The sequence below is a fragment of the Saccopteryx bilineata genome, chromosome 10, assembly GCF_036850765.1.
Source record: "Saccopteryx bilineata isolate mSacBil1 chromosome 10, mSacBil1_pri_phased_curated, whole genome shotgun sequence".
In the NCBI taxonomy this organism is placed as follows: Eukaryota; Metazoa; Chordata; class Mammalia; order Chiroptera; family Emballonuridae; genus Saccopteryx; species Saccopteryx bilineata.
This window is the reverse complement of record NC_089499.1, coordinates 49,075,049-49,087,694: the sequence shown is the minus strand read 5'-3', so window position 1 is coordinate 49,087,694 and position 12,646 is coordinate 49,075,049. Positions and strand designations below refer to the sequence as shown.

At 39.2% G+C, this 12,646-nt stretch overlaps 1 protein-coding gene across 4 annotated transcripts in view; it reads right to left on the bottom strand.

Moving 5' to 3' along the window:
- The window catches only part of VGLL4 (vestigial like family member 4), a 186,268-nt gene that overhangs the window by 74,044 nt on the left and 99,578 nt on the right, over positions 1-12,646 (bottom strand). Inside the window, exon 1 of one of the 4 annotated variants that reach the window (XM_066245026.1) lies at positions 10,892-11,374. The exons of the other annotated variants lie outside the window; for them this stretch is intronic. Coding sequence (XP_066101123.1) covers positions 10,892-10,973 — 82 coding nt within the window. The 5' untranslated portion in view covers positions 10,974-11,374. Of the gene's footprint in view, positions 1-10,891; positions 11,375-12,646 lie in introns of those variants that run through there. 4 annotated transcript variants of the gene reach the window in all.

Sequence of the window (12,646 nt, the reverse complement as noted above, 5' to 3'; positions counted from 1 at the left end):
AATAAAAATAAAAGAAAGGAAAAAAAAAGGGAGACCCAACATGTGGAACACATCAGTCCATGCTTCCACATTAAGGTCATTTTTGTCACCCTCATCAAATGCTCTATTATCACAAAATAAGAGCTCACAAAAAAATGCCCCTGGGGTGCTGTGGGATCTAACCTATGCAGGGAAATATTTTTTAAGGTCTGACCAGAGTAGTTTAAGAAGAACATACCAGGCCCTGGCCAGTTGGCTCAGTGGTAGAGCGTTGACCCAGCATGTGGAAGTACTTGGTTCGTTTGCTGGTCAGGGCACACAGGAGAAGAGCCTGTCTGCTTCTCCACCCTTCCCACTCTCTTTTCTCTCTTATCTCTCTTCACTTCCTGCAGCCAAGGCTCCATTGGAGCAAAGTTTGCCTGGGCGCTGAGGATGGCTCCATGGCTTCCACCTCAGGTGCTAGAATTGCTCTGACCACAAGGGAGCAATGCCCCAGATGGGCAGAGCATCGCGCCCTGGTGGGCATGCCGGGTGGATCCCGGTCAGGTGCATGCAGTAGTCTGTCTGACTGCCTCCCCGCTTATAACTTCAAAAACATCCAAAAAGAAAAAAAAAGAACATACCAATTTAGCTATTGATTTTATGACCCCTTTTTTAAATTCATTAAATTTTTATTCTAAATATATTTTATTCCTAATGAACCCAAATGACCATTTGACTTTCTTTTAAAGTTGATACAGTGTAATAAACTCTAGTTCCCAATATAACACAAAGGTATAATGGAGTAGACATCTAGACTCTCTGACCATAGTTACATAACCAAGTACAAGATTCCACACTTATACATAAAAGTTTCCTTAATATACTTTTAAAGTCATCACAAGTGAGACTTTAAATCATTCACTCAAATCTATATCCTAAAGTTTTAAGATAAAAGCAATAATTTTTAAGTATAGAATCAACTATTCTAAACAGTAAATTCGCTAACAGACATCTACATGTAGTAACAACAGTTTTCATAATCAGTTATTATCTCCTTTATTTATTACCTGTTGTCTGTCTCCCCTGCTAGAATGTAAGCTTCAAAAAGTCAGGGGTCTTGCTATCTGTTTGGTTAACAGCTGTATCTCCAGCCCGTAAAACAGTGCATAGCAAATAATAGGTATTAATATTTTCCTATAAATGATTAGTTCACATAATAGACCAGCTAAAGTCAAGTAACTAGGAAACGAGTTTTCCAACCAACCAGCCCACTTCAAATGTTTCTCTATGGAATTGAGATTAAAAGGTTTTCTTTTCTTTCTTCCCTCTTGTTTATATCACTTCTTTGCCAGCTATCTTTCCTTCCTCTAAGAACAACATTCTAACAGTTGCCAGACTCACCTGTGTTACAACTAACTGAGTATCCCTGGATTAATCACACAATTTCAATGTTTCTTTATCTTTAATGAAAAGACACTAGAGTAGATTCAGACATTTGCAGGCAACATGGTGCTTAGCACTAAGAATAAAGAGAAGACCAAGTCCTAGCCCTCCCAGAGCAAGGTAGACAGATGTGTACGTAACGCAGGGAGATAAATTATCTGACGTGGCACACCATGAAACCACAAACACAACACCTAATCATGCCAAGAAGGTAAGGGCAGGAGGGTCACTTTACAGAAGTGTCTGCACTTGAGGGATGAAAGTGAGCCAAGAGAAAGAGCAGTGGGATTTCAGAAAGAGGCACTGACTGGCTCACTCAAAGGAAGTGGTTTGATATGTCTGGACTACAGGCTGTGGGTGAAGGAATGTTGGAAGATAAGGATGTGGGTAGGGGGATGGTAGGAGAGAAGGCTGGAGAGGTAAACAGGGAATAATACTCTGGTAATATGTATTATGGATGAATGTCTAAAAGGGAACAAGACGAGAGGCAGTTATGGTCAGTTATACGGTTAATATAGTAACAAAGAAGAAAGTTAATTAAGACCTAAGAGTTGCTATGACCTCTTCAACTTCTCATTCTATAGCAATGTTTGTTTCTAGGTGACCATTCTTGCCCAAAGCTTCATTTTTTCCTCTATCCCAAACTAGTATCTGCAACAGCGATCTCTCCTCTGAGATCCAGACTCATACACACAACTTTCTAAAATTTATCTCTTCTCTGAAATCTCAAAGATCCTTCAAACTCAACATAATCCAAAACGAAACTCATTATCTCACCCCAGAACCTGGTCTTCTTTCTGTGTGTCCTCTCTCTGTCAATGGGAACACCATCCATTCACTTCGGATAAGCTGGTAATCTGGGAGCCACTGTCAACACCTTCTAAGCTTCTCCCTCACCCCCTGCTACATGTCCTGTCAACCTTCTCTCCAAATATCTCTTAGATCTATCCATTCCTGTCCGACAACACAACTACCCCCATAATCTGGGTAACCATTCTCTCTGTTGCCTAAATTATAGCAACAGATTCACATCCTCTCCTTATTCCCTTTCAATTTATTAAACTGCAACCATAGGTTGTTTGCTTTTAATGTCAGTCAGCCTGCCTCACTCTTTTATGCCCTCCTACCGACCACCAAGTGCTCCATCAAAGTCCTGTCAATGTTGCTCACCAGGATCTCCTACCCCGTGGCGTGAGTACTTGGTAAGTATTTGAGCCAAGGAATGTAAGAATTTTAAGAATTTGGAAGGAATCACCACAGAGAATGGCACAGAGATGAACCAAGATGAGGACTAAAAAGTGTCCACTCAACTTGCACTAGGATATCATTTAGTAACCTTGTCCAGAACAATTTCAATGGAGTTGTGGGAGCAGAAATCAGCTGACAGTGGATCAAGAACAGAGTGGGCAGAAGGGAAGTACATAACTTGGATGGCAAGGAAGAGTCTAAGAGCTGAAAGTGAATACAGAGATTGGGGTTGGGTTTGATTTTGTTCTAAAGTTGGGAGGGACTTCTGCATGAGCACAAGATGAAGATAAAAACCCAGGGGAAAAAGAGGAGGAAACTAGAAGAGAAACAGGTCACTGATAAATCCCCAAGGCCAGAAGGGTTGGGACTTGTGACAACTAAGAGAAAAACTAGCTTTTCACTGAGCCTAAGGGACAGAGAGATGCAGGTGATTCAGAAGACTTTGCTGGTAGTGGTTCCTCTACTTTCTCCATAAATGAAGTATGAGAATTCTTCTAGCTCTATAAGAAGTCTCTCTCTATATATATTTCCCTCTCTCTCTCTCTTTCTCTCAGACAAGTACAGTGTGTGTGTGTGCGTGTGTGTGTGTATGTGTTTATTCTATGTGGTTTTATTTCTCATGTTGTATTTATTACTGGAAACCAAGAGCAATGTTTGATGTCTACTATTAGTTCTGGAACTCACTTCTTGCCACTTCTTCCCCTACCAATATCAGCCATCTCTTACTGGTATAAAGCCTTTAACAGAAAAAGGACTCCCATCCTAGTCTCCAGAAACTAGTGGCAATTGTTCCCAATTGTGAATTCAGCAGAGTGGTGCTAGAAAACTTTACATAGGTTTTATACCAAGAATGACTACTATTTTCCATCCCCTTTACCCTCTACTCAATAGAACTTAAAACCTGATACAGCTGCTATTACATATTCCTTTTAAAAAGCTACCAAATCACTCTCGTGGGTGATTTTAAGCATTGGCAAAGAGGTCATAGTTTTTCAGCAGGGAAATAAAACCAGGGTTCTCTGTGGGGTCAGCCAATAGTTTATCAGTTACTCATCAGAAAAACAATAGTTGAAAAGGACATACATAGTAAGATTGGGAGAAAATGGATACAGGAAAAAAGCTGATGACATCAAAATAAAATTTAAAAATAATCCCTTGTCACTTTAACAGTGCTGCCACATAATGGAAGATGTGTTTGTTTTCGAAGGGGGGAACATCCAGAAATTTGCACTCAACTGTTATCGGGGAAGAAGCGGACTCCATCCAGCTGGATTTGGGGTAGTGTAAACCACTTTGCTAAATTGCTTGGCAGAGTGCATCTGCATCAAACCATGAAATTCTGGAATTCACTCTATTAAAATCAAATCATAATAAAAAAAATCAAATCAGTAGCCAAGAATTAGCAGGCAACTATTTTCATACAAAACAGATATAAAATAAAAATCAAAAGCAATACATATGGATGATTCATTATTCATTCATAATTTTAGAGGTGCATAAGGCAGACTATTGTTTCAGATCTTTGTTGCTTTATAACAGCCATCTCTATACAATGTAGAGTATTGTTTCAATACTGGAACAATTTAAGCTTTTTCTCTGTATCGAAAAGTCCCTGGATTAACATCCAAAGAAACCTGGCACTGCAACAAAGCTGACTTGTAACAAGTCTCAGCCTTTAAGCAAATTGCTTATTAATGGCAGAACTAAAGTTGCTTTTCAGATACTAATTAATAAGCTATGTATCTCCAGAAGTGTCCCCCAACTTTACACTCTTCAAAACTGCAGAAGTTTTCTAATACATAATTGTCCATTACAACATGTATGGTGGAGGATGTTAACAGGTGGTGAAAACCATGAACAAAATACAGAATGAAAAAAAAGTTCAAACCAAAGTGTCACCAGTGCTATTTAATAAACAATGCAGCAGAAGGTAGAAGCCTGGGACATCCAAATGAATTCCCACAGCCAAGATTCCCCAGCCTCTAAAGTAAGCTGGCATCGCATGGAAGACAGCCTGTCCACTGTTTTAAAAGACCTCATAAACAAAGACACAACCCAAGATTTACAGGATAATTCCAATTGTATAAGGCAAAAAAAAACACACCCAAAAACAAACAAACAAAAACTATTAATATTAAGCTAATTTGTTTAGAACTGCATCTGTAAATAGTAAAGGTATTTTAAAAAGCAAATTATAATTGTGATGACCTCGTAGAGTTGGGAGAAATTGTGATTGGGAGGTAACACTTGTAGAAGGCAATTCACCATTTCTTGACCTGGTGATGATCACAGGGCTTACCGATTCCCTATGTATAAGATGCACAGTCTTCCTAAAAATTTGAGGTCTAAAAATTGGGTGCGTCTTATATAGTGGTTGTAGTTTTTTTACTTGCATTTCCCACTTTTTCATGCTTGTTCTTGCACTTATTATTGAGAGAGTGATTCGTCATCAGACACAGATGAGGATAAGCTAATGGATGGGAGTTTTGACAGTAATGAAGAGTTGTATGAATTTTATAATGAATAAAACTTGAGTTCAATAACTTTATGTAATACTTTTTTTTTCAAATTTCAGGCCTCAAAATGAAGGTGTGTCTTATACATGGGGAAATATGGTTTTTAACTACACGTTTTGTGAACACTTATGTATACACAGTCTATTTCACATTAGAAACTGCTGAGAAAGACAAGCAGGCAGTGACAAAGACCAACCCCAAGACCTAACACGTTTCTCAGCAGAGTGTAGACATTCCATAAATGTTGAAGAGAATGGATATTGGGAGACAAAAGGACAGTAAAGTTTCTGCTGCTCATTTACCAAATATATTTCAGTTTATTATGTCTTCCAGACTTCTTTGCAAACAAATGGGTGAAATGTTAAGAGTTCGGAAAGATAATATAAATAGCAACAACTGAAGGAGAGCTTTAAGGATGTATTTCCTATTTTATTTAGGGTAAATAAACATTCTTTCAATGAGTAGGGATTCACTAGTTAGGATTAAAACATACCCTGTATACAGTACTCTGAAATTAAAACAATCTACAGAATTATTTTTTTTATATGCAGAAAGGCAAGATAAAGGAAACTGATAGGAATAATTCCTTAGAACTTAGAACATGCAATATTCAGGAAGGAAGAAAATGAGAATGAAAGAATAAATGGAGAAAGTAAAATCATTTACATAGTCTATTTTTAAAATTAAGTGTCCATGGCTGAAGTGTGTATGTGTCTGTGTCTGTGTGTGTGTGTGTGTGGGGGGGTCGCTGATACATGAATTCATTAAAAAATAAGAGGAAGAGACACTATTTTGTAGGACAAATTGAGGTTGCTGAGCAAGAGTAGAAAATAGTTCCAAAGAACTCAATATGTAATACATAGATACCACAGAAATATAAACAGTCACTGACTAAATGTTAACATCTATAGACATAAAACAGACATAGCTAGAAACAATCCCTAGTAAGACCAGTTTTATATATTTGTGTACATGCAGAAGTGCTAAATCTGGATCTAATTTCTCCATGACAAAACCCAGTTTTCTGCAACATCCTCACAGCCCCGGAAGGAATTTCTTTTTATCTTATGGCACTTTTTTTTTTTTTAATCTTCACAGCAACAAGTTTAAGCTCCCTAGGAGAAGAAGGCCCTGCAGACAATAGGGAAGGGAAAAAGGAAGGAAGGAAGAGAAATCTGCCTTCCCAAACAAAGCCATGTGCAGACTCCAGAAGATAAACAGCCAAGTAAAATAATCCTTCCAGAAGAAGATAGAGAAACAAGGGTGGGGAGCTGGAAGGAAGGAGGGTACAATCACAACTTCCCTTCACAAACTGTAATTAGAAGAAATACAAACTGGCCAGCTCTCTCTCAGAAGATATCTTGGGCTCACCTGGGCCTGTTTTATAAATCAGGCTCCTCCCTAGTCTGTCTCCCTCTCTACCCACCCCCTTCTCCCTCTCTCTCTCTCCTCTCTCCTACAAACAAAAAGCTAAAGTAAAATAAATTTCCACAGCAAAATAGTTGCAGATGGTTCTACCTTGGAATAGATCAAGAGCTGGTCACTTGCTATGCAGGGCTGGGGACCAGAGCCTGGCACAAAATGGCTCTGCTCTAGTGGCCTTTTCACCTTCGCAGTACCCAATGCACCTAAGTTTCCTGATGCCTCTGAGCTCAGGAGACAAACAATGAAACCAGGACGCCATTAAACTGCTGGTGGTTTGACTGGCAGAAAACAAAACCGTCACCCAGCTTTGCTCACACCCCTAGGAGAGTCTCAATTCAACAACTCTTGGGAGTGTCTACTTTTCAATTCCAGAAAATTAATTTAAATGTAGCCTGTGATGAAATAAGTGATAATTATATGCTAAAACAATGAGCAGCTCTAAAATGCGAGGAACTTAAAATACTTTTTTCTTAAGCTTTCAGATGATCATAACATGTGATTTATTTTTACTTTCTCCCAATATAAATCACACTATTAAATTAAAAGGGGAGAATTCTTCTACCAAATTACACACTAACGGCTCTTAACCCATAATTAAAGTATCACTAACAGCAGTTTAAAGCCACAGCCAACCATGAGCACATTTATTAGGACCTAAGTTTTCAGCACCAAGTAATTATGTAAATATAACCGTCAGCCATCTTGAGAAAAATCCATGGTCTAACCAGCTCCCTGGCCCCTTGGGGAAACACTCTTTTTGAACTAGCACTACACAGGACCGTCTCCTCTGCACAATCAGAAAAAAAGTAAAGCAAACATAAGTTTCAGTGCAGCACGGACAGCAAATAACACTGAGGCTAGCCACCTGGTGTTCTTACTGCCATCTTTCCTGAACATCCCAACAGCCTGGAAACCCGGACTAGCAATGAAGAGTCCAGAACAGGGTCAACTGTGTACTGTAATCCAAAATGTCCTTGTGCTGGGACTGTGAAGGTCCTGGGGACAGACGTGGTCTCTAACATCAAGGAGCTAATAAGGAGACAAAACATTAAATAATTTTGGAGAGGCAGTAGGGTATATAGAAGAATCATGGAACAGTCAAAACTACTCACTGGGTTCTCACTGCAATTCAGTTCTGTTACAAACTTTTTGAATAAACTTGAACAGGCAATTTAACTCACTGGGAATCCTTTTTCTTGGCGAAAACAAGACAAATGTTATCAGGTGATGTCAAGGCTCTGTACAGCTTTGCAAATAATTAGACAATTAGAGAATGCAAGATGGTCTATAACCCTGTGCTGAATTATACAGTAGCTACTACCAACCACTACTGGATAGATTTTGTTGATCTTTTGAGTCAACCACTTGCTGAAAGCCATATCAGGCACCATGCCAGGACTAAGTGATACTGCAGTGACCAAGGCAGTGAATGCCCTGCCTTCAAAAGGTGTTCAATCTCTTCGTGGAGTATTCTCGGGAGAGCTCAGAGGGAAAAAAGGAAGACTGGAGTCTGACTGGAACCTTTTCAAGAAGATGGAGGCAAAACGGATTCAAATGGGTATAATCTGAACATTCAGTGAGGTGATAAATGAACTGGTTAACGGCTGAGGACTGCAGAAATAAAGCCATGAGTTTTTCAAACAGACACATTAACACAGAGTTCTGCTAATTTGCTCATCACCAACAAAGAAAATTGGTTTCCAGAACTTAATCAGACTTAGATTCTTTCTGCCCTTTGCTAATCTTCTCCAAACCCAATGGGCCCCCCACCGCACACATACTATTTGTGATTTTTTTAAAAATTCTCTTTTCAATGACGCTTCTAGAGGACTACAGTGCAAGTTAGGCACCAGAGAGCAGTCACCAAGCAGAGAGTCCGCATCTAAGCCATGCAGAATCCGTTCTCAATGTGGGGTTTTAGGAAGTTGTTGGATGCTGCTAGGTAACTGGGTCAAGACCCATTTGTGCATCAGTTGCTAGAGAGGTTGAAGAAAGATGCGGCAGACACACAATTTACTTTGTGGAGTACAGCTGTGTGTAATACAACTAAGGCATATGGTATAACTAACCTAGAGAATAAGAACAGCCATCAACATCTTAATTTTTAAAACTAAAAATTCAAAACATGTGTCCCTTGTTCTTAAGAGCCGCGAGACCTGCCTGTGCCCCAAGTGAAATCAAATACTGCCTACCAACTGTACATTCCATTTTCCAAATAACTTCCCTGGAATGCCGGTGAGCAGATATGTTTAATACAAATATTCTTAAAGTGTTCGATTTAAATGAGCAATAACTATTTCAACTTTTTGTACAAAAATTTTCCATCTAAAATTCATGCCCATCTTCAAAACACCCTTTTGAACTCAGAGCAGATGTGTGCAGTGTTTATAATGAGAAAATCACTAGGACATAAACAACCCACTATAAACACCCCTCAGATTTTGCTGTGCTTTTCTTCATATCCTGTGTATTTACTTTGGTGTTAAAATAATATTAACTTTCATAATAAGAGACATAGCAGCAGATGTTTAAACCAAACAGACTATATAGTGTATCATCTCACATATCTACTTGACTTTCAAAATCAAAGTTTCTTCCCCCTAAGTAAGGAGGGAGGCTAGAAGACTCATGTATTTTATATACTACAGAACAACAAATCAACCAGAAGCTTTCCATAAGCTTTTCTCCAACACCACCCACTGACGACATAAAAAATAAATGTGGTATTGATTTCCTAACAATCTGTATATTCCTTTCTTACACTGATCATTTTATTTTGTTTTGAAAATATCACATTACTCAACGACAAACAGAAACTGCCTTAAAAGTTTTAATTTCTTGTTCACTAAAAAGAAGTTTAAAAACTAACTGCAGTTAAAGTTAATTTCACAGGAAACAAGCCCAGTCACTTGCTGTTTATTTTACTTTAGACTATTCTGAAGAAATCTGCCTTTAAATGGGTGACCCCAGAAGCAAGCTGGTAATTACAGCAGCAGATTCAAAGAAAGTAATACACCAAAATTCTCATTAGTGGAAAAAGTAGTGGGGGGGAAAAATTTTTTTTAAGTAAAAAACTTTAGTATGAAACTCTTATCCATAGAGTTCAAAAAAAAAAAAAAGCATGAATGAGATTTTTTTTTCCCCTTGAAGGGGAAAGTATAAATTTTCAACTGATGAGGCAATAGGCCTGAGATTTTTACATGAAAAATACAAGTGGGTCGGCTCATCCTCCCAACTTTCTTCAATGTTTTCTTTTTCAAGAGAAATATTCAATTCGCTATGAGAGAAAACATGGAAACTGCTCCTGCTGAATAAGAAAGGAGATGTCTCCTAGATTTGTATGTTGTTACAACAAAAACACTCCCCCTGCCAAGCTGAATTCCCCCCTGAGGTGCCTCTCCGGCCACTCAAACCCAGGCCATTACCACTTTTTCAAATCGCACGTAGATAATGCTCCAACAGATTAAGAAATCACGTTTTCTCTCTTTTTACTCCCCACAAGCACAGCATGAAATACTACAACGTATTAGGAAAACACCTCATGATTTAATAAGTGGTAATAAACAATAAGAATTCAGCTTTTTTTTTTTTTTTTTTTAAGCTTTCTGGTTGGCGTGGTGTTGTGCAATCACTTCCACAAGGGACCAGAGTGTGGAAGGAACATCCTTCAATGTCAGAACTCTCTCGGAGCTGTACAGGAAATGGGAAATCAGACAAAGAGCCAGTCTGTGCTCTATGACATGGGTGCCCTTCCAGTCCCCCAAACTGAACAGAAAAATACTTCATTGTTTGGAACAATCGGTCCCCAAAACAAAAACTCACTGTAACTTTCTGCTCCCCTCTACATGAAAACCCAAAGCGCTGTTGTAATACTGTATTACAACACAAATACTGTAGATGGTGTGTTTAAAATAAATAATGCAAAACAAAAACAAAAAACAAAAAAAACCCCGACACATTTAAGTTTTAACCAGGTCCTAGAAATTCTTCCCCTAAAGAAAACACCACCAACAAAAATAAAAAAGAATTGCATTTTAAAGTTAAAAATCTGAATAGTATGTTGCTAGCATAAAACTAACTTTAAACAGTTTCTATTTCACCTCCCCCCACCCTACCACTGAACCTCTGAAGGCTAAGATACAAACACTGAAAACAGTACAGAATAACAGCTCGCCTTTCAGAGCGCCCCTAAAGTCCCCCAAAAGAGAACAAAAAGCCCAGAAGGCATTCAGAACCCTACAGGAGGGGTGGCCTTAATAAAAGCAATAGGACAGCAATTTCTAGAACAGAACCTCTACCTTCATAGCACAGAATGCCGATATTGTTGTTCATCTTGTCCAAGTACTGGTAGTTCAACAGGTCCATCTTCATAAATAGCATTTATCGGGCTAGCACAGAAAACCAGCTCTTTGCTTTCGCCCCCAAAAGAGTACGTTTCAAAAATCAATTATTGCTGAGTAGCTCCTGGCTTTTCTCTTAAACTTCACAAAGACGGAGGCCCGGCCTCAAACGATCAAAACAAAGTGTGTAAAGTTTAAAAAAAAAAAAAAAGCACACGCAAAAAACTGAACTCACACAAAACCCTTCAAGGGTTTAGTTGTAGATGGTATATGTTTTGTATCCTCAATTGAGCATTTAGAAATCGTTTCAGAAGTCTTTACAAGTCTTTCTTCGAAATAAAAAAGGAGTGAGGAAGAAAAGCACGAAGCACATTTCCTAGGACAAAGCCCCGCTGGCGTTCCTCGCAGCCCGCTGCAAGTTCACTGCGCTGACATGCTGGCTATGCGTGGTATGACTCGTATGTAAACGAGCTTCCTCTTCCCAGCGGGAGCGCGCGCTGGGCATGCGCACTGAATCCCCGGGGTTCTGCAAATGTCAGGGATATTTTCTGCACAAGATCAGCCTCTAAATGTATTAAGTGTTTGAAAGAAAGAGAAAGAGGAGGTGGAGAGTCTGTACAGAGGGGCCTCCGCAGAGCTGCTCTTGACAGGAAGCAGCCCTGCCACTGCAAAACTGTAGGAGGAAAAAGAAAACCCAGGAAGTTTCTTTTTCAGGAGCTGAGTTAAAAGTTAAAAGAAGTCCATCATGGAAGCAAACTTCCACGGAATTTAACTCTAGTGTAACTTCTCTTTTGGGTTTCAAAACCCAATGTGTTTTTGCTGTGGTACATATACCACATATATTTTGTAAGATTTTTGCTTCTTTCTCTGTAAAGTTGTTTTATAATGTCCATTCACATATTATCTGCATATTTAAATTTGTGATGTTAATGTTACATGTAATTAATTTCTCTCATAATCCTCAGAACACATATGGACAGGGCAGGGAGAGTATCAACTTTTACAGTAGAGGAAACTGAGGCTAAGAGGGATTAATCGACTAGCCCATGATTCCCCAAAAGAGTTGGGAAAACTACTTTTAGAGTGTTTTCTTCCCCTAACATTATAATGTTCTCAAAAATGGCAATGTGGGTGAGGGATAGGGAAAGAGAGGAGGAAAGCTGTTTCATCTGTGTGTTACAAGCTAATAGCATGCTGTCATGTTGTACCTTACTGGAAGGACTGGCCTTGGGGCTTTAAATTTGTATCTCCAATATCTAGCAGACACTGTGCTCCAATATCTAAGAGCACTGAATGAATCATTGAATGTTCACAGTCTTCAGCACATGAAGAACATACTAGCAAAACAGGCAGGGAGTTTTTATCTTTGCAGACTGTGGTCAAGTTTTGGCACTATAAATAAACTATTCACCATAGGAAGTGTTTCCATACTGACATTATTGTATGCTATTTAGAGAGTTAGAAAATATCAAGAGGTATTATGTTATATTGTAGACCAGGACCTTAAGTTGTTTTTTTGTTTTTTTTTTCTGAAGCTGGAAACAGGGAGAGACAGTCAGACAGACTCCCGCATGCGCCCGACCGGGATCCACCCGGCACGCCCACCAGGGGCGAGGCTCTGCCCACCAGGGGGCGATGCTCTGCCCATCCTGGGCGCCACCATGTTGCGACCAGAGCCACTCTAGCGCCCGGGGCAGAGGCCACAGAGCCATC